Raw genomic sequence first — 22,550 nt, 5'->3', positions numbered from 1 at the left:
TGTGTGTGTGTGTGTGTGTGTGTGTGTGTGTGTGTGTGTGTGTGTGTCTGTCTGTCTGTCTGTCTGTCTGTCTGTCTGTCTGGATTTCCCTTTCTGGGTACCATTCACTTCCTTCCTAATTCAGCGTCTTGTTTCATGAGGCCCACGGGTGATGATGGAGCTTGGCACTTTTGGACACCACCTTTTGGCATTTGCTGCTGGTTCCCGATGTTCTTCTCAGCACATCAGCCCGTCAGCCTCCTGGGAGCCTACAGCTGCCTGAGTCTTAGAGCCAGGAGGGTCGGCCTCAGCCTGTCAGTGAGCTCACAACAGGCAGCTTTTCTTAGCGGGGGCTGGTGGGGCCTTTATTGTTGACTCACCTCAATCAGCACTTGATAAGCTGTACTTTGCAGCAATTATTTAATTTGGGGCAATTAATTATAGGTGTTGCTGGGTGCATAGTCTTTGCCACATCTTGATTGAATTTTAAAGCAGAAGAATTGTCCTGTGTTGAGGAAGTATTTCTGCATCCACCTGTGCCCTGGGCTTGTCAGCAGGAGGATGAGGCCTTTCACAAAAAGCTTGTCCTTTTGTGACCTTGCACTTTTAAAGCAATTCTCCTTTTCTTTCTTTAATCCTCAACTTTTCAAAGTGAGAAGTACTTGTTTCACTCTTATCCCTTCTTGGTATTCTCTGCTTATCCCTGAAGTGAAGGATGCTCTCAATTCCACAATAACAGAAGTAAACAATTTATGATTTCCATTTCTAATAAAGGAAAATTCTGTTTCACATATATGTGAAATATAGGTGACAAGATAGATAGAGCTCAGAAAGTCAGGAAGACCTGAGTTCAAATCTGGCCTCAGACATTTGCTAGCTGTGTGACTCGGGGGAAGTCACTTAACCTTCATCTTCCTCAGGTTCTTCAATTGTAAAGTAGGGATAATAATAGCACCTACCTCCCAAGGTAGTAGTGAAATTGAAAGGAGATAGTTTGCAAACCTTAAAGAACTGTATAAAACCTAGCCGTAATCAGTCTGTTGACCAGCACAGCCATTATGGGTTAAAGATCATAACAATATACTGTAAAGTTACTGCCTCCTTATAAATCTAGAGTTCATAACCCAGAATCTGTGAGTAACTTGCAGTGCATCTGAGAATTTGGATGGGAAAAAAATGGCATCTTTATTTTCATTAACCTCAAAATGAAATTTAGCATTTTCTTCAGTTATTTAAAAACATTAGTCTGAGAATGGGTCTGCAGGCTTCATAGACTATCTTGAAGGGTTTATGACCCAAAAAAGGTTAGGAATTTCTGCTTTAGATGAAAACTTTAAGCACTCATCATAACTCTATGGTTCTCAAAACTTGTCTGTTCTATAAAAGGACTTTTTCAATATTCCCTCCCTTCTTAAAAATAAAAGGGCAGGAATTACACATTGCGGATAAGGGAATATAAGGTAATAAAGGATAGTAGCATCTGATCTCTTTCTCATCTAAGATACAATTGTGGTTTTATACGATTATACTAAGTAGGATGAAGGAAAAGTAATTATGAAGGTAGGCTGAGAGTTATTGATAAGGGGTTGAAGTGTGCCAGAGAGCAAGGGGTAGCCAGAACCCTCATCTCCATCAGCCTTCAAGATATCTCTTCCTGGATTGCTTACTGGCAGTACAGACTTATGTTCATAATTAAGCTTTTTATGTTGCCCGAGAAACCTGCTCCTCTTTCTGACTTGACTGTTTCTCTCAGTGGTACCATCCATCATCCTATTGCCCACAACAGGGGTAGGGAATCTGCGTCCTTCAGGCCACACGTGACCCGCTAGATCCTGAAGTGCAGCCCTTTGACTGAATCCAAACTTGATAGAACAAATACTGTGGGCCTGAGGCCATATGAGGACACAGGTTCACCCCTGCTCTAGGTTCAAAACATTTAAATTTTCTTTAACTCTCCCTCTTCCTCTGTTCTCATATCAATTCATCAGTGACCAATTACTGGAAATTCTATCCTTGAAATACCTATTTCAACTGTCCCTTCCGCTCTTTTCCCATTGTCACTTGCTTTTCCCAGCACTCATCACCCCCATGGACTTATCTAATGCCTTCCTACCAGACTGCCCCACCCCTACTTTCTTCCCCACTTAATACTGCTGAGAAACTAATCGTTACTATGCATCAATCCTATCTTGTAAGGTTTCTGTGAAAAACAACCAAAAAAGAAATTAATTCCTTTTGGTTACTAAATAAACTTTCATTTCTTTTCTTTTTTTTTTTTTGCTTTTTGGAGGGCAATTGAGGTTCAGTGACTTGCCCAAGGTCATGTGACTAGTAAGTGTTAAGTGTCTGAGGCTGGATTTGAACTCGGGTCCTCCTGACTCCAGGGCTGGTACTCTATTCACTGTGCCACCTAGCCACCCCTAAACTTCTGTTTCTTTTGCTTGACATTCAAAGCCCTCTATCTCCTTGTGCCATCATAACTGTATAATCTTAGTTCCTAGGTGTTCCCTGATACCCTCTCTGTGCTGTACAGAAACCTCACTACTTGTAAAATACCAAGAACTGAGTCTTCACAACAGAGTGTCAGGAAGGTGTCCTAGGACAATGGACAATTGGCCCAATTTTGAACATCTCTGTGTTTGTTGTTGTTCAGTTGTTTCAGTCGTGTCTATCTCTTTACGACCCCATTTGGGGTCTTCTTGGCAAAGATACTGGAGTAGCTTACCATTTTTTTTCTTCAGTTCATTTTACAGATGAGGAAACTGAGACAAATAAGGTAAAGTGACTTACCCAGGGTCACACAGCTAGTAAGTGTCTGAGACCAGAGTTGAACTCAGGAAGATGAGTCTTCCTTACTCCAAGCCCATATGCTATTCACTGTGCCACCTACCTGCCCTTTAAAATGCATTGCTATCATGATTATATTTATTATAATATATAAAATATTTAAAGTATATATTTACCTTAAAAATTAAAATTCCCTGAATACATGCTCTAAATGTGCTGTGTGCACTTATGATTTTTCTCATTCTGTGCCTGGAATCTTCTTGTTCCTGGCCCTTATTTATTCCTTGTCTGCTTATCCTTTAACATCAAACTCTTAAATGATACCTATTCTAGGAAATCCTTCTTGATCCTCCCTAGTCAGTAACAACTTTTTCCCTGTGGATCATTCATAGAACTTTTCTCACAACTTTACAGTGCATTTATTTTGTATTATAATTAGTTGTGTCTGTATCCTCTCCTTCTCCATGGCTCTTAAGTTCCATGAGGGTAAGAATCATCTGCTCTGTAAACTTTGTGTCTGTAGCAGCAGACACTGTAGCATACCCGATAGGTTCTTAAGATCTGCTTTTCTAAAGGAAAGCAACTCAGAATGGGTTAACAATCTACTTTAATCAGTCAAACTTATATCATTTACCTAGTTCAGGGGAAAAAGGTCAGCACCCCGAACTTCAGAGAATACAAACAAATTACAAGCAGACAGGCTTCCAGCTGTCTGACCATTACATCCATACCTAGTCAGTTACCAGAGAGGGAAGCACTAACATCTGGGTTTTCAAAGCCAGGGGTCTCAATGGCTTCCCAGAGTCTCATCTGGTCAAATCATATAACTCTTCCCAAAGTGAGCCCCAAAGCAAAACCTTACATCAGGGTATATATAACCTTCTCCTGGCTCAGATAACATTACAGTCCTCTTGTCCTACTGCCCAATAACAAAGTAACAAGGTGTGGGCATTCCTGAAATACAAGCCTCCCACCATAGGCTCCATGTGAGCACAATCAGCCTATTAGGGGGCAGAGTATATTTTCAAATCAGGGAAGGTTCTCAGAGTCACTTAAGCCTATCAAAGGGCCAAAGGGCAGGGAAGATCTTAGATTCCCATTCCCATAACAGTGTCTCACTAGCATATTTTTTTGAACACATTAGGTACAACAGGTTTTTGAATTAAATATTTTGTTGAATATAAAGATATAGGGTGGTGACCATAGTGTTGGCACAGTTGTAGGCATAAAGCATGCTCTCATACAAAACTCCCTCCTTAGTAGTGCTCTGGGGACTTCTATATTTTAAAACTACTAAAGAGTAACTCAACAAAGGCTCCTCTTCAGAAGGAATATGACATTTGAGCACACTGGTAATCCTTTGCTGAGGCTGACTAGGCTTTATTTAAATTACCCAGATGTTTACACAAATTTTTATGCCCAGAGTCCCATCATATTTCCTCAAGATTACCTTAAAACTTTTCTCTTGGGGTGGCTAGGTGGCACAGTGAATAGAGCACTGGCCCTGGAGTCAGGAGGACCTGAGTTCAAATCCAGCCTCAGACACTTAACACAAAAACTAGTCATGTGACCTTGGGCAAGTCACAACCTCAATTGCCCTACCTTACCCCCTCCAAAAAGCAAAAACAAAAACAACAAAAAACTTTTCTCCTTGAAAGAAATCAGGGCACACACAGTAAAGTATAAAATTTGGTAAAGTATATTTTTTAGTTCAGACATTATAAGGAGAAAGTTTTAGGGAGAAAACCTTTTTTATTACAGATCTTCTTTTAATTGATTTGAGGAAAGTTCCTGAATGTTCCCATCCTTGCATTCTAGGTTGACAAGGAGAGAGGCAGACTTCAATGCATCCTCTCCTTTAAGACAAAGCAAAAACCTTTAGGACTTCACCTCCAGACACAAAGGGAATTCACTATTTTATGATATTTTCTTAACAGATTTATTGGAGATTTTGTGCTTGATATAGTAACCTATAGATATATCTCTGGACCTAACATCTCAAAATTGAATAGTGATTTTCCTTAATAGTTATTCAACATGCATTCTGACCTTTCCTGGATCTAATGAGTTGGCTGAAGGCCATCCATGTAGGTCAGCCACTAACTAAACTGTGAATCCCTTCTGTAGCACCCCTGGACATAGTGGCAATCCATCTACATTTTCAGAATCTCTAGTGTCTGAGAATTCATGATACTCTGAAGCAGTCTGTTCCATTTTTGGACATTGTATGTTCAAAATTTTCCTTCCTGTAGCTTCTACCTAATCATCTGCTTCTTCTCTTTCTGACCAAACAGAACAAATCTATCCCTCATTCATATGGCGGTTCTTCAAGTGTGACTCTAAAATTATCTTAATATTTGTGAATTTGTGACCATTGAATTATTCAGTGCTCATTTTAGATCATTCACAAATTCTTTTTTTATGGATAAAACCCAAACCTTTGTAAATTAATGATACAACAACCCTTCTTTTAACCAATATTATCAAAGGATGTATTCCACAAAAGTAGATTTTCCAAATGCTCATTTAGGCACTCCTCCAATTACATTAGGCAGTTAAATAGAAATAGTTTTAAAGTATACATTTTGCTGTCTTCTTGGATGATGTACATTCCAACTGCTACATCAGCTCCCTAAGAAGGTACCAGTCAGAAAGAGGCCTCCTTCTGGCACATTGAGAGACTCTTTTACTGAAGGACGTGGATGAAAATGTCCCAGAGGAACTATGGAGAATTTGACTCTGTGCCTGTGGGAGAAATAGCCACATTGATGGGATCACAGTTATGACACAGGGCCCAAGGAACTTTTGGTTACGTGTGGTGGAAAGATCTTGGCTCTGACCCAAAATGTATGTCCTAGTGTGTGTGTAATCCATAACCTCTCTGAAGCGCAGTTTTCTTACCTGTAAAATAGGAGGAATATTTGGAGCCCTCCTTCACTGGGTTGTTATAAGAAACTTGTTCTACAAACCTTTAAATGCTAAACACATGAACCATTGTTATTGTTTACCTAACATTTAATGTTTGCTTTAAAGCTCTAGGATGTGATTTGTGTATTGTTTCTATCTCTTCCCTTATGAAACTTAACTTCTTATACCTGGTAGTATGCCTGCCTCAAAAGGCAGTGGGAAGTGGCCACTCACATCTTTTCTTCTCTATCTTTCCAATCTTGTTCTTTTCTAATTTGCTATGGCCTGGGAAACCACATATCCATGCTTATTAGAATTGCAAATAAAATAAAATTCAGTAGACTGATCAAGGGTCACTCTTCGGTGGGAAAGTATACAAGCATGTGGTTCTTGATTATGTTCTGGATATGTAATAGGTTTGTAATGTTTGTTGATTTGATTTTACCTAATTGAGGGGTGCCCAAAGGTGTTATCTCTAGGTAAATGAGCTGTTGCTATAGCACTCTGATAGGGAAGTATCAGACTGAGAATGACTTAGAAAGTTTTTGTGATTAAGTTGTTTCAGTCTTGTCCACCTCTTCATGACCCTGTTTGGGTTGGTTTGTTTGTTTTTTTGCCAAGATATTGGAGTAGTTTGCCATTTTATTCTCCAGCTCATTTTACAGATAAGAGACTGAAGCAGGGGGTGGCGAGGTGGCTCAGTGAATAGTGCACTGGCCCTAGAGTCAGGAGGACCTGAATTCAAATCCAGCCTCAGACACTTAACACAAAAAGCTGTGTGACCCTGGGCAAGTCACTTAACCCCAATTGCCCTCCAAAAGAAAAAAAAAGAAACTGAAGCAAACAGGGTTAAATGACTTGCCCAGGGTCACAATGCTAGTATCTGAGGCCAGATTTTAACTTAGGAGGATGAGTCTTCCTGACTTCAAGCCTGATGCTCTATCCACTGTTACATCTACATACCCCAACTTAGGAGGTACAAAGCTAAAAAGAAAGAATTTGCCAGTAAAGAACTTAACAGGAAAGAAAGTTCTGAAGAACTCCATTGTATTATTTATGGTACTTTCAGGTTGTCTTGGCTTGGTCTAGTCTGTGGTAACACTGACTTTATAAATATTTCCATGAATGTTGCCTGCCTTTGTGCCTTAATAACCTTAACGTTTCTTCAAGCTCCATTGGGCTGAATCAAGACTTTATATTTAGATCCAGGATGACTTCTCATGATTTCATGTGGTTTTTCCCCTAAAAGTATTTTGCCTAATTTTATGGTCCTGATCTCATTTGGGAAGCTTTTTTTTTTTACATGAAATATACTAAGGAGGAAGAGAAGAAGGTCTGACAGTTCAAGTTAGTTATTACTTTGACAAGATAGGATCTTTTGGATAAATTGTTATGGAGAAGAGAGGAAGAATGTTGGACATATCCAATAAAGATACTCTCTCCTACAGTTAGTCAACTTTTATTGGGTACCTGCTATATGCTGTACACTCTGCCAGGTCACAAGAGAAAAATGAAACTCCTTACCCTTAAAAAAAACTTACATTTTTGGGGCAATTAGGTGGCGCAGTGAATTGAGCACTGGCCCTGGAGTCAGGAGGACCTGAGTTCAAATCTGGCCTCACTTAACCCAAAAACTAGCCATGTGACCTTGGGCAAGTCACTTAACCCCAATTGCCCTCCAAAAAGCAAAAAAACAAACAAAACCCAAAACAGCTTACATTTTCTAAGAGGAGAAAATGTATGCAAAATAAATGTAAGATCATTTGGACACTGTTAGTGTAGCTTGGAGATGAGAAACAATCAGCAACAATCACTTCCTTAGCTTTTTGTTAACTAGAGAATCCAATTAAGTGCCCCCATTAAGTACTTCTTCCTTGGCACATAGGAATTTTCATCTAATGAATGAGAGGTTAAAGGTTAGTTAACATGTTAAAGCTTGATATTTAGAAATGTTTCCTTTCCATTTTAGGTTTTCCCCGAAATCATTGTTATCATCTTGGGTAAGACTTTAATCAACTAACAACTTGCTAGAAACAACCTGAGAATTTGATAAAACATGGTACCCTAACATAAAAACAGTTTATAAGAAGATGACAGAAAAATGAACCCCTCCTCTATAGATAGATAGATGTAGATCCTCAGGAAAAGTTAGTGTATCTATATATGGGGATTTTAATTATTAATTTTGTTATTGCTATTTGGAATTTTCGCAAAAATGCAGGAAGGATGATTTAAAAATAGTACTAAATATAACAACTGTGTTTAGCCCTTCTTTTCTTTTTATTTTTCAGGGTCTCAATATAATCTTCCATGTAGCTTTGGCACTCTTAAAGGTAAGTCTCTCTTTGAATTTTAAAACTGTATGGATTTTCTGCCTACCCATAAGCCTAGAATGACCTAATATGAATTTTATTTTTCTAGAGCACAAGGTTAAAGAAAAAGAATTCATTTAAAATCTCAGTATTGTTATTGTTGTTGTTTTCTCCTTGGGATTGGAAATCAGTTGGAGTTAGTGGCGGGAAGTTAGGGAGTAATGTATGAAATCCTTGCTAATCCATCAGGAGCATAAATAAAATGTTTTTTTTAATGGTGGTTGGACCATGTGAAAAAAACGATAAAATCTAGACTGCTTCCAAACAATGCCAGTACTTCTTCAGCTTTTTCTTGCCAAAATCAAGTCACTAGAGATAATCTGAATATGTAATTGAATTATAGAGACGCTTCCGTAGTGTCCTGGATAGCAAGGGGCCAACTGCAGTTCAATTTGAAGTTGTTTCCCTACTTGCAGAAATAATTTAAAAATATATTAGAATTCAATTATTTTTACATTTTGCAGTTTTATACCAACAAATTTATACAGTACTAATGCTTTTGTGTAAACAAGACATTTGCTATGAGGTTAAAGGAAAGAGCCTAAGCAGTCTTTACTTTTCATCATTCTGTTACTGGAGTGGCATCTGTGGAGCCTTTGAATCAAGGAGACTCAAGTTTAGATCCCATTTCACACATTTATCAGCTCTGTGACTCCAGGCGAGGCACTTGATTTCCCTCCATCTGAGTTTCCTCGTCTAAAATATGGGGGTAAATAGCAGCACCTACCTCACAGGGTTGTTGGGAGAACCAAATGAGACCACTTATGTAAAGCACTTTGCAGACCTTAAAGTGCTATATTTTTGTTTGTTTATCATCATCCTCATTAACATTAGATGAGTTTTATTAAAAGACAAAATGCTTGTGGCCTCCCCAGCCCCAATTAGCTGTGCAACCTCATGATATAAAAAAGGACTTGATATCCTGGGAGATCCTCTCCAAAGCACCACTGGCACACTTGAAATAAAATGATAGTTTAATGGTGCCATTTTCACTAACTTCCTCCTCTCTTGGAGACCAGTTTGGAGAGAAGGGCTTTTGTGGGCCCTCCTTCACATAAGCATTTTCCATGCTGTTCTTCAGAACCCTGGTGTTCTAAGTGATATTAATGGGGGGAGGAGGATTCAGTGTAAAAATGATAATGTTAGGGGTATTTTCTCATCTAAACTACTTCATTTCAGAGATCTGGGATTTTGTTATAGGGGACAACTGAGATCATAACCGCTTTTTACAACTTTACAACTTGGTAGATGGTTTTTGACTGGAAAATCATCACCCTGAGACCAACCTAGTGACCTCTGAATTTAGCAAGACTAGTCTTTGAATGAAAAACATATGCTTAGGTCCTTGGTCCACATTCAGAGTTCCTCCACAGCCTAATAAGACCTGCCAAATCTTGTATTCTGCTGATATATCCTACAAGAACCCAAGGTCAACTCCCTGGCATGGTGAGAGATCAAAGGACTGGAGTTGACTTTAATCTAAAATATTAAATATAAAATCATATATATGTTCCAAAGGTTCTTAATACACGAAGCATTTTTTTGATATGGAAATAGTTCTTATTTCTTCTCTTCCTCTGAATATTCCCAGCCTTCCTCCTAGTGGAGGGGTGGGGGTAGGGGGAGGATGGGATATATGATTTACAAAGCTTCCATAAAAAGCTTAGTAATGAGGTGAGACTTGAAGAAATAAGAAAAGAAAAGATGACTAAAATGTAAGGAAGACACTTTCTCAGTCCTGTTACTAGAATAGTGTAGAGATTAGGAATCCTGGAGTTTATAATAATTGGCATGTATAGTGTTCTACAGTATGCATTACATAGATTATCTGATTTGGAACTCACAACCCTGTCCAACGAGGTAGGTGACATAGGTATCATTATCCCCATCGCACAGACGAAGAAACTGATACACTTTGGGCATTAGGGTATCTTGCCCATGGTCATTCCTCACAGTAAGGGTCACTGGTGAGGTTTGAATTTCTATTGCTAGTCCACCCACCATGCTGTTTTCTCCATTGTGCTTCCTCTCAGAGAAGTTGTGCTGAACACAGAGCCTTATGGTAGCTCGAGGGCTGTGTTCTCACAAGGCTGGCTGTGGGCTGCCTTCTCCTGCTTGTGAATAAGGGATAACATTTACACGGACAGCAAGAAGTGTGCAGCCATTATTCTAGATCCTATGGCCCCACCGAGAAAAAGGAGATACAAGTACAAGGGACAGAAGTCCATGTGTAGAATGTCAGCGTAGGCCATGCATAGAACATGGTATGTGTGGAGGAACCTCACATCCACAAAAAATTAACATGCTAACTTTACTGTAGTTACAAATAGAAGTTTTAGAGCAACTTTCCTCTAGTGGTCTGTCTCCCAAATAGCCCACAAATGATTTCTGAGTGGATTCATAGAATGTTTTAACTGTAATGATAGGGTCATTGATTTAGCACCGGAAAGGACCTCAGAGATCATTTGGTTTAACCCCTTCATTTTTCAGAAGAGGTAACTGAGGCCTCCAAGAGTGAAGTTATGTACTCAAGGTGGTCACACAGCTTGGAAGTGACACATCTGAGAAGCTGTTCCATTCTATTTTCGTATTTGGGGAAAACAAATTTCTTGCTAGAGAAAAAAGCAAGTAGGAATGTTGTTTTCTGATAAGAATGATTGACTTAGGATAGTATTGTTTAAAGGTGCCTCCTTTTTGAAAAGTGCTTGAATGCCATGTTGGGCGTTGAGTCTGTGAAGTAAGGAAGAAGCTGTGGAAAAGTGAGTAAGGATGAATCAGTGGAGTTGGTGGCATAAACAGTTAGCCTCATTTCAGAAATATTAAGTGTCCCCTGGGTGGATGAGATTATATATACCTTGACTGCTGAGCTTTCCTTTTAAAAGAAAAATAATAAACTAACAGGGTGTAGCATATTTAATTTTTATTTGTTAGATCATTAACCACCACAACCTAATGAACACGTATCTCATGCTCGATACTTTAAGGGGCTGTGATTGTACAGTTTATGTAATCTCTTCACTATTGTGCCCCTTCCATGACTTCATAAGTTGTTTAATGATCACATGTAGCTGAAAACAAAAGCACGGGGTCATTATTTAGGAGCTGCTATTCTGGGGATGAACCTGGTGTCCAAATTTAGTTAATCTGGTCTGCAGACAACAGATGGAAAGGTATTGGCAGATCTGTTCTCAGGGCCTTTCAGGTGGTAAGACCTGCCAGAAGTTGGGTTCTGCTGGCAGGGTCCTTGAGAGCATCACCCTGTCATCACGAGGCACCAGAGGACTGCTGGTGAGGAATTAGACTATAATGGATTATGAAGTAGGTGATAGATGATTATAGATAGGGCTTCAGAATGGGACAGAAGACTTCTAGTGTGACTTAAAAGCAGCAGAAGGATGAGCTCGTACAACTACTCTGACTTGTCAGCAGGGAACATAGGAACTTCTAGACAGTCTCCTCTGTATGTTATTCCATAGTTAACGACTGTGTGACTTGGGAAGGTCATTTGGTCCAAGTCTTCTCCTCTACACAATGGTGACAATAATACTTATGCTACCTACCTCATAGACTTATTGTGAGGAGAGTGAGCTATGTGTGTCTTTCAAGGAGAGTGACATGGTGATATCCAGAACTGAGAGCTTAAAATAAAAATACCCTTTGTAATACTTGAAAGTCTTGGGGAAAATGGAGGGAAATCCAGTGAATGGGAAAGGGAATACTAATTTTTTGGGGAAAGCATGCAGCCCTGTTTGGCTAGACAGAGTGTGCCTAAAGAGGATTAGTGTCAAGGGAGTCTGGAAAAGTAGCCTGGGAGGGTGGCTAGGTGGCACAGTGAATGAAGCATCGGCCCTGGAGTCAGGAGGACCTGGGTTTGGATCCGCCCTCAGACACTTAACACAGACACACACAAAAAAACTAGTTGTGTAACCTTGGGCAAGTTACTTAACCCCAATTGCCCTCCAAAAGGCAAAAAAAAAAAAAAGAAGAAGAAGAAGAAAAAAAGTAGACTGGAACCTGGATTGTGAAGGGCTTCAAATGCCAAACTGAGTTTTTGTTTTGTCTTAGAGGCACTGTCATTGTTGTGGTTCAGTCATTTAATTGTTTCTGACCCTTTGTGACCCTGTGGACCGTATTGTCCTTGGGGTTTTCTTCACTAAGGTACTGAAGTACTTTGCCATTTTCTTCTCCTGTCGATTAAGGTAAACAAAGGTTGAGTGACTTGCCCAGGGTCACACAGCTAGTAAGGGCCTAAGAAAGATTGGAACTTGCTTCTTTCTGACTCCAGGTTTGGTGCTCTATCCATTGAGCCCAGCTAGCTCCTATTACCCTTAGAGGTAATAGAATAGGGAGTCGCAGAATATTCTTTGGGGGGTGGTGTGTGTGTGTGTGTGTGTGTGTGTGTGTGTGTGTGTGTGTGTATGAGTGATAGCTTTGCTTTATGAATATCAGATTATCACATGTATGGAGGGTGAATGAAAAACCTGAAGCAGGAAGAGCAGTTAGGAAGATATCTTAGTAATCTAACAGTGCTAAAGCCTGATCTAGACTAGTAGCCTTGGCATTGGAGAGAAGGGGGGGGGGTGAATTTGAGAGTTGCTGTGGATGAATATAAACCATATAAATGTGTCTATACATAGACATACATATATCTTTACTTGGTAATTAAACTAAGAAATATTTACTCCTTTTTGCTCTAAGTGTCCCATATAGAAGTATGTGAATCAGAATTCTGTGGTACTTTGGTTTATTTATAAACCTGGGAATCATCTGCCTCTCATAGACGTGGTGCCTAACTGTTCAGGCCGTAGCATTTCATTTTGTTTCATAAGATTCTTTCCCTTTGAGCTTCATTTCTTTATATCCTCACTGCCCTTCTTGCCCGATAACCCAAATCACATACTTAGTCATTTGGGGGATCTCAACAGAAGAGGAAAAGAACACTGAGGCTCTGACCTTTAGTGAAAATGATGATCACTTTGTTTTTACAGCTTCCACAGAAAGTGAGTCAGTCTTTCACTCAATTCCAATTTTGCTCATGCAAAAGTATAAGTATTTATTATTTGTAGTCCCAGCTACTTAAATCCAAAAATCAAGTATGTGTTTTTTTTTAAGGGTGTAACTTTTCTTTCACTCCTCTCAACTCCACTCCTGATGCCTTGGACCCCTCCACTATGCCCTAGCAGCTTTCAGACCCTGGAAGAACCCTTTCCTCCTGGGCCTGCCCCCCAACTCCATTTGATGTGTTCCTCCTGAAGTGCCCAAGGCAGCTAGACTCATTCCTTCACTCTCCCACCTCTGCTTCGTATTCACTCCACTTTCACTTTTTTACTCTTTTTTGTGTGTTACCTTCTTCCCATCAGAATGTAAGCAGAGAGCAGGGGCTATTTTTCTTTTTGCTTATATATGTAGTTCAAACACTTAGTTTGGTGACTGGCACATAGTAAGTATTTAAATGTTCCTTCAATTTACTAGATACCTATGCAACCCTTCCTCAAATACTTTAAAAGATCTATGACTTTGTTGGCATGGGTACTCCTTCCCCCAACACAGGCTGTAATCTTTCCATGTCTTCGTGTATTAAAATATTATATAGCTCATTGTGATCCCTCCCCCTCCAATTCTATCACCTGCTGTTTAACACTTAGATGATGGACTTCTGACCTCTTGACTAGGTTGGTCCTTATACTGTAGACACATAGCATTACACATAGTAGACACATAGGTACTCACTGAAACTATACACAGAGCCTCTCCAGGCAGGTAAGATGGCCAGAGTTTGTGTTTTGCTGGCACAGCCTTCAGGAATACAGGGTCACCTCCATTCCACAGTGAGGCAGTGAAGTAGGACTTCAGTAAAAAAAAAAAAGTTATATAATCTGCTTGTTCAGTTTTTTCTTTTTCTTTTCTTTCTTTTTAAAAATTCTACGCTCTCAGCATTTACTGGTTAGTTGCTGGCTTCTCAGATGAACAAAATGTGCAGAAATGTTCTGATCATCTTTGCTGCCCTTTCAGAAAGAAGCAGCTTGATTACGTGGGAAAGAAGAATCACATTGTCCCTGAAGAATTAATTTTGTGTGGTATTGCCTCCAGTTTCAGTCAGAGCCTACATGTTTGGACATGAATATTCCTCTCCTCAGCCAAGCTTTGCCCCTGTGTGTCACTGGCAATGTTAGTTTGACCATCTTCTTAAACTCAGCATTATAAGATTCCTCATAATTTTGACACTGTTTTCCCTAGACTTAATATAATCCCTTATCTTTTTTTTTTTTTTTTTGCTTTTTGGAGGGGGGAAGGCAGGGCAGTTGGGGTTAAGTGACTTGCCCAAGGTCACATGGCTAATAGGTGTTAAGTGTCTGAGGCCGAATTTGAACTCAGATCCTCCTGATTCCAGATTCGGTGCTCTATGCACTGTGCTACCTAACCACCCCACCCCCCCATCACCTTTTTGTGTTCCCTTAATCGCTTCTTCACCCTCCTTCAACATATATAGTAAAAAAAAAAAAACTTCCTTTCAAACCCATTTGTTTTTTCTTTTCACACATCCCCCATGTAACCTTCCACATCCTGACACCCCCAACAAAAGAAAAGCAAAACAAATTACACCAATAAAAAGAAAAGGTTACACAACACCCTTATTTCATTAAACTCTAAAGCTTCAGAAAGCAGGAACTTTGATAGGTTGCATTATGCCATTTAAAAATTATTCAATAAAGATGAAATTAGTAGTTCCTATTCAACTAATGGAATGACAGGGGAAGGAGGAGGTGAAGGAGAAGCAGACTGTAGGAATGAGCACCATAGAGAAAATGAAGTGATCAAAAACCACAGTTGAAAAACTCTACATTTTCCTTATTTTTTGTTTTTCAGCTGTTTTACTCATGTCCAACTGTTCATGATCCCATTTGGGGTTTTTCTGGCAAATCATACTGGAGGGGTTTGTCATTTCCTTCTCCGGCCCATTTTAGAGATGAGGAAACTGAGGCAAACAGGGTTCAGTGATTTGCTCAGGGTCACACAGCTAGTAAGTGTCTGAGACTGGATTTGAACTCAAGATGAGTCTTCCTAACTCCAAGCCCAGCACTCTATCCATTGCACCACTTAGCTCCTCTTACCTCTTGCCTACTTGGTTAATTTTACCATCTTTGTTCTTCCTTTGTCTCTACATTTTTCATTTGAAGCAGCTACTGAGTAGTAAAACTGATTATTATCAGTAAACTTTTTAAAAAAATTTTCTTGCTTTTTGGAAGGCAATTGGGGTTAAGTGACTTGCCCAAGGTCACACGGCTAGTTTTTTTGTGTTAAGTGTCTGAGGCTGCATTTGAACTCAGGTCCTCCTGACTCTAGGGCCGGTGCTCTATTCACTGTGCCACCTAGCCGCCCCAAATCAGTAAACTTTTTACAAATGATTGTGGAATAGCAGGGTGGTGTGTGTGTGTGTGTGTGTGTGTGTGTGTGTGTGTGTGACAGACAGACAGACAGACAGAGACGGAGAGAGGGAGAGAGAGAAAGAGAAAGAGAGATGAGGGAGGGATGGAGTGCTACTTTAAAACAGGGATTGTCTTTTGCCTTTTTTTTTCCCAGCATTTATTTAGCACATTGCCTAGCACACATCTGGAGCTTAATAAACATTTATTGATTGATTTTATGTGTATATGTGTGAGTGAGTAATATCAAAGAAGAAATATTTCTAGTACTTACCTTGTTTACTTACTAATTAATTCCATTTAGAATTTAAGGATTTAGTAAACTTCAAATCTGTTTCTGTAGCAAAAGCCTCCATCATACATATTTTTGGGAAGCAAAAAAATTAAGAATAACAATACTAATAACTGTCATTTATTTCTGTATCATAGTATTTTAAAGTTTGCTGGACACTTTAAAAATATCTCATTTTATCACTATAACTCTGAGAGGTCAGTGTTATTATTATTCCTTTTTTATATGTGAGAAAACTGTGGCACACAGGTTTAGTCATTTGCCATGGATCAGGTCTTCCTGACCTCAGATCTAGCACTCTCTCTAGCTGTGTACAGAAGAAAGTGTGCTTTTGGTTAAGACAAACTACTCTTGGAGGCATGGCTACATTCTCAGAAGGAAAACTGTTTTCATAAAAGAGCTTCAGATCTCTTCTTTCTGTTGAAATTGGGAAGGATGCACATAAAAGATCACTTTCTATTCACTTGAGGAGTCGATCATAATAGAAAATGTACAAACTCCTCTCTTCTCTTATTCCTGGTCCCCAGTTGAGGACATGTAAGTAGGCTTATGATTGCAAAATGAGTTTTGATATCTGGAAGTACACTGGGAAAATCATTGCTGGGGTTTTGTTTGTTTTGGTTTTTGAATTTAAGCCTTCTGCTTTCTAATTTGTTGACCTAAGCTAATAACTTCCATTTCTGTCTTAGTGGTTAAGCACAGTGATCTCAGTGCTTCTGGTTTGGATTATTTTTACTTTAATTTCTGTAATAAAAAATCAGAGTTCTAAAGACCTGTTTAAAAAACCACTAACTGATTCTATAGAATCTTCCAGTGCTTTTTGCAGGTTTCAATGACTTGTATCATTACCATGAAGGACTATCTTTCTGTTGATCAGGTGGTGGCAGTATTATCCAGCTCTTGACTGTGGAAGCCAAAGCTTCTAGGCCTTGCCGTGGAGCTAGGAAACCTCAACATATTTTCCTTTGTATCCGGTTTTTCTAATGTGGCTAACTACTTAATCTTTATCTTAGTTTATGACCTATTTACCAGGCCCCTGCGTAGTTATGTTTGTGTTTTCCTCATATTTATTTTTAGTTCCAAACTCTGAAAAATCAGAAATACCTTAGAAGCCGTGTCTAGTCAGGAAATTTCAGAGACATAGAAATTGTGCATTTCTACAGAATTTTCTCTGAAGGTTATATCCCAGCTTGATACCTGGCTGGTATTATACTTATTAAGTACTTCATAAGAGCCTTGCTTTCAGGGGAAAAATGTCTTCTGGTAGCCACCCTTCTGATGATAAGCTTTCTCAGCCTCTGTGGTCCTTGGTTAAGAATCTATACCTGCTCCCATACTTGAGTTTTTTTATATAAAAATTGTATAAAATATCCAAGATCCTGTGTTCCATGGGTGTACATTGCCTTTGAGATTCTGACATGCCACAGCAAGGCATCAGCATAGGACGTTAACAAAGAAGATTGTAAATCATACAGGGTATCCTAAAAATCTTAGAATTTTAAGCTATTTGAGTTATTTGAGCTTAAAATATCATTAAGACTTTTGAGACACCCTATATACGTATCCCTTTTTACTTTTTCAAAACACTTTTGCCTCTGTTATTTCACTTAAAAAATTTGGAAGACTGAGGGATGGTAAACAGACCACCCACTGCCTTTCATATTCCAATAGTCAGCCAATTGTTTTTGACCTCAGGAATCATGGATCAACCTGTAAAACTTCATTAATTAACTTTAATTAATTAACATTAATTAACCCACTGATTCAGAAATTATGACACCTGTAATTTGAAAACATATATGATATGAAATAAATTATCATGAGTATTCTAATGTAGGATAAAAAGCTTCCTTCAAGACTCAGTTCAAATCACACCTTCTGCAGGAGCCCTCTCCTGGTCCCTCCTTCCCTCCACCTCCATAGTTCCATACCTCTCAAGCTACTTTCCATTTATACTCTATAATCTCATATGAAGATTTTATTTTTTTGCTTGTGGCCTTCCCCCATTAGAATGAGTTCCCTGAGGGCAGGGACCATGTTTAATCTTTCTTTGTAACCCCAAGCTTAGCAGGATTTGTGCCATGCTTAATAAATATTTGATTGACTGACAGTATATAATTTTGACAAAAGATATGCTGGATTCTAATTTGGGTCTTCCTGACTCCAGCTCCAGTGCTCTAGACAAAGCATTGTGTAGCTGCCAGTAGATTAGAAGATGGATGGAAGTCCAGAAGATCTAGGTTCAGGCCTTTTCTTTGACAGATATGGCTTCTGTAAACATGAGCCATTCAGGACCTAGGTGCCTTAGGTAACTCTTTAATCAATTAAAAAACATTTATTAAGTGTCCACAATGAACCAGTTACTAGGACTATAAGTTAGAGTGGTTACCTATCTGTGTCATTGGAAGAAGTTTCCATACTGGCATTTCCCCTCATGGATAAACTCACAGATTTGAATTTTTTAAAAGAAAATCTATTAAAATGGTTTGCTAAGCAATGGAATAACACAAATGGCATCTGAATGGGGGGGTGGTGGTAAGGGAGAGGTGATGTTTAAGTAACTTGAGTGAATGTAGACAGATATTTACACTTTAAAACCCTTTTAACAAATTGCTTCTAATATGACCAACACGTTATTCTCTTATTCCTGAATCATTGAGGTTTTCTAGCATAGTCATATATTGGGTATGTAGAATAGGAGTCTGTGGACTGTAATTATCCTTATCAGAAGTTCACACACATACCAAGACTCCCGTCACAAATCTGAGAGCCGTCTCCTAATACTGGCCCGATGGAGTCGGCATCTGTTCCACAACTCTGTGCTGAAGCCTCATTTTGGATAGAAGGAAAGTTTCTCCTCCTAATTGTTGAGGACTCCGTAGGTTAAATTATTGATCTGTCTGCTTTCCAAATAAAAGATTCCAGAGAAGTAGAATAGCAAAAATAGCTGGGAGCCATTGCCACCTTTATGAATCAGTCCCTCAAGTCCATGAGTAATAACGACTACAGAAATAACTTAAGCAGTCCCTGTCTAGAATATTACCAGTTGCCAACAAAGAATCAGAGTGCTTCCATAGCCTAAACACGTGATTAAGCCCAGATCCTATTCTGTGCCTTGTCAAACTCCATTCTGCTCTGGCTGATCACTCTATATCAACCACAGATCTGCAAAAGAAGCACTATCCAGAGGCTGGAGAATCCAGTTTTGTAATCTACACTTGCTTTAAGTCTTACTAGTATGACCCTCAGGGTAAGATAGACATAATACCTAAAATTCTGATGGGGCAAGTGACCCATGAAGAAAATTGAAGCATGGCACCATCATCTTTTAGCCAGATATGGGAAACTCACCTGAAGCATTTAAAAAGACATTGTTTGATTCACGTGATGATGAAGGCTCCCCAGAACATACTAAAATTCACTTAGTTTTTCCCCCAAAGACCAACAAAACCAAACCAAATCCAGACTGCCATTTTGTCTGCCTTGTTTGCTAACCTTTTGGGTAAGGAGAATTTCCCTGACAGGTCTAAATGATAATGGTTCATATCCTTAGAATAAAACCAGTTAACTCTCTTTGGAATGTCATCTGCACTAATGAAGAAAATGTCTCTTGATACATATTTGTATTGAAATTTTACTCAGCATAGTAGAACAATATACATACTAATATAAAAAAAGGAGACAATTTCTTTTTTAATCCTATAGTCTAATTTCCTTTTGAGATCATAGTTTGTATGTCTCTTGGATTTTTAAGTTTTGTGTTATATGTCATTTTAATTTAACTCAAAATCTAGTGAAAATATAGCAGTATAGACATAATAGTGTTTATATGTAATCCCTGTCCCAAAGCCCATTGGTATGGGACTCTCTTCTTACTAGGGAAGATGATGGTTAAAATGGTAGACTATTTTGTTCTCCTCTTGTTTACTTACACCTGTACTGGACATTGGCCTAGCTGATACTTTACTCATTCAATTCAGTAAGCATTTGGAGTCTTGAAAATCTGATTTCAGGTCTAGCCTCTGACCCATAGTGGCTGGGCAAACCACCTACCCCCTGGGGTGGGCAGCCCCAGGCAATCCATCTGGACCAGAAGGTACAGAATAATTGTAGCTATTCCTTAGTAAAAGGAGTTTCCTCACTGACAGTTCCTGACCCTGGATGAAATCAAGGTCTACTAGACCTACCTTCCCCACTCCAAAAAAAAAAAAAAAGGAAGGAAGAAAGAAAAAGTGCCATGCTAGGCACTGGCAATATAAAAACAACCAAGAAATTCCTTTCCTTAAGGATTTTATATTTTACTGGTCAGAAAGACTTAGGAAAACAAGGGTATTGTAAGTACTACTGTGTTAAAGACACGAATTTTGGGGTGGGATTAACATTCAGTAAGTGGCAGAAGTTGGAAAGAGGATAAGAAACAAGTAGCACTTGAGCATTCACAAAGAGAGTTTCTCGCAGTCAGCCTTTTTGGTGTTACGTTTGTGGTATAGTTTACAAGTTGACACCTGTGTGCTTAGAGACCAATACTAATGTTCAGTGATTAGGGACTTTCAACTTATAGTCAAACACTAGGACATAAAAAGGGGGGAAGGCAGGGCATTTGGGGTTAAGTGACTTGCCCAAGGTCACACAGGTTGTAAGTGTCAGGTGTATAAGCCCAGATTTGAACTCAGTCCTCCTGATTCCAGTGCTGGTGCTCTATTCACTGTACCACCTAGCTACCCCATTTTTTTTTTTTTAACTTTTTAAAACTTTTTCTTGGTTACTTCTTTGGTTTTTTCATCAGCACTCATTTTGGATTTCTCCAGATGGCTCTAGTCAGGTTCTCTTTTTCCTCCCGCCTTCTTGTGTGTGTTGTCTTCCTTCATCATATTGCAAGTCCCTTGAGGGCAGGGATCCTCCCTCTCCCTTTATCCCCAGCACTTAGCACAGTGTCTGGCACATGAATGTTCATTGACTGACTACTTAGTGGCATTTTATCTTCCAACATTCATCTTCAGGACTGCCTCACTAAAGCCTTGCCACTAGAGACTATACCTTGGAGGGTTTTAACTCTTTCATGTCTGGAAATTCTGCTCTGGGCTCCTGCTGGTCCAGTTGATGATGGCTTCATCTGGCCCATGATTATTGGCAGCTCCCCCAAATCTCTTCCATTCTTTACTTCATTTCCTATTCACCCTTCCTCTCTCCAATTCTGGAACTGTGATAAAAAATCAGCTGTGTCACTGTTCCCAAAAGAGGGAGTTCAATCTACTCCTCTATGACCTCTTTCCATATTCCTATAACAGTTCAGACCATGGGTGGGGAACCTGCAGGCTCGAGGCCACATGTGGCCCTCTAGGGCCTCAAGTGTGGTTCACCAGTCAACGGACTGCACTTGAGGACCTAGAGGGCCGCATGTGGCCTGGAGGCTGCAGGTTCCCCACCCCTGTTGCAGACCAAAGAACCCTTCCCTGGCCATCATTCCCTTATGCATGTTATCTTCCTCACCTTAGAATGCAAGATCATTGAGGTCAGGGACTGTCTTTTCTTTTGTATTTGTATCTCTAGTGCATAGCACAGTGCTTGGCATAAAGTTAGTGCTTAATTAATACTTATTTATTCATTTTCTACCCCATGGTGAAAATGCCCTATGGATATAACTAAACATTGAACAGAGATCCAGCCTCTGATGAGACCAAAAAAAAAAAAAAGAGATTCTCTTGGCTGAAACAGCACAAAAGATAGTCTCAGCTGAGAGCTATTCTCAGTGTCTCTGGCATTCCACAGATAGAGAGTTTTTATTGCAACATAAATTCTACCAAAAGTTTCTATTGGTGCTCAGGCCCATAATGGTTTTATGTCGTAAGCCAAAAGGATCCTGAATGTGAAGGAAGGGGTGATCTAGCCAGAAATTTTTAGTAACAGAGAGAAATGGCAATATGATCACATGAGAATTAAATTCCAATAATGGAGCACAACGGTATGCTGGCCTTGTTTTGTAAGACATAAAACCTGCTGACAGAAACCTGCATGTGCCCGAACAGAAGCACCAAGGCATTCATGTTTTCCTGTAACCTTATCATACCTTTGCAGGCCTGCACTGAGGGTCTGGTACCTTTCTTAGCTCCTCTCCTGCTTCTCCTTCTGTCTCGTTCTTGAGTCTCTCTGGTCCCTTTCTTTCTCACACAAGACACTCCATCTCCTGACTTGGCACATTTTCACCTGCTCCCCCCTAGGCCTAGAATACTGTTTCTCTCTTCTCTGCCTTCACATTTTCCCAGCTTCCTTAACATCTCAGTGAAATCCTCATCTTCTGTGAGAAGCCTTCCCTGGTACCTCTTAATCCTAGAGAATTCTTCTGAGATTACCTCTAATTTATCTTCTATAAATCTTGATTGGACACGGTTCTTTATTTGCGTGTTATATCCCCCTTCCTTAGAAGGCAAGGGTCTTGAGGGAAGGATTTGTTTTTGCTTTTTTCTGTGTCACTGCTGCTTAGCACACTATCTGGAACATAGTAGGTGCTGAATAAATGCTCATCGACTGACCATACTGACTGTTCCCCTTGGTATTTTATCATATAGTCTCTTTTATTATTATTTAAATGCTTCTCGTGTGTTTTTCTTTATGCCAATCTGGCCTCCAGTAAAAACAATTCTATCTTCTCTCAATTCCATTTATTTTTCCAAGTAATTTTATCATTTTTCCTGAGATACTTTGGCTATATCTAATTACTGCTTCATTCTAAATTTTTTTTTTTGCTAATTGAATTTCTTTTAATTCCTTAAGTGTTTTTATTATGCATTT

At 39.3% G+C, this 22,550-nt stretch overlaps 1 protein-coding gene across 5 annotated transcripts in view; it reads left to right on the top strand.

Annotated features, from left to right (window-relative positions):
- Positions 1–22,550, top strand: part of RABGAP1L (RAB GTPase activating protein 1 like) — a 694,415-nt gene that overhangs the window by 490,776 nt on the left and 181,089 nt on the right. For all 5 annotated transcript variants that reach the window (XM_069065530.1, XM_069065529.1, XM_069065528.1 and 2 more), the window contains one exon: positions 7,965–8,006. In XM_069065530.1, coding sequence (XP_068921631.1) covers positions 7,965–8,006 — 42 coding nt within the window. The remainder of the gene's footprint in view (positions 1–7,964; positions 8,007–22,550) is intronic.

Source organism: Petaurus breviceps, unplaced genomic scaffold (genome assembly GCF_028583685.1).
Source record: "Petaurus breviceps papuanus isolate PSGF00001 unplaced genomic scaffold, PetGlider_PUasm1.0 90692, whole genome shotgun sequence".
Classification (NCBI taxonomy): Eukaryota; Metazoa; Chordata; class Mammalia; order Diprotodontia; family Petauridae; genus Petaurus; species Petaurus breviceps.
This window is presented reverse-complemented; position numbering and strand designations above follow the sequence as displayed.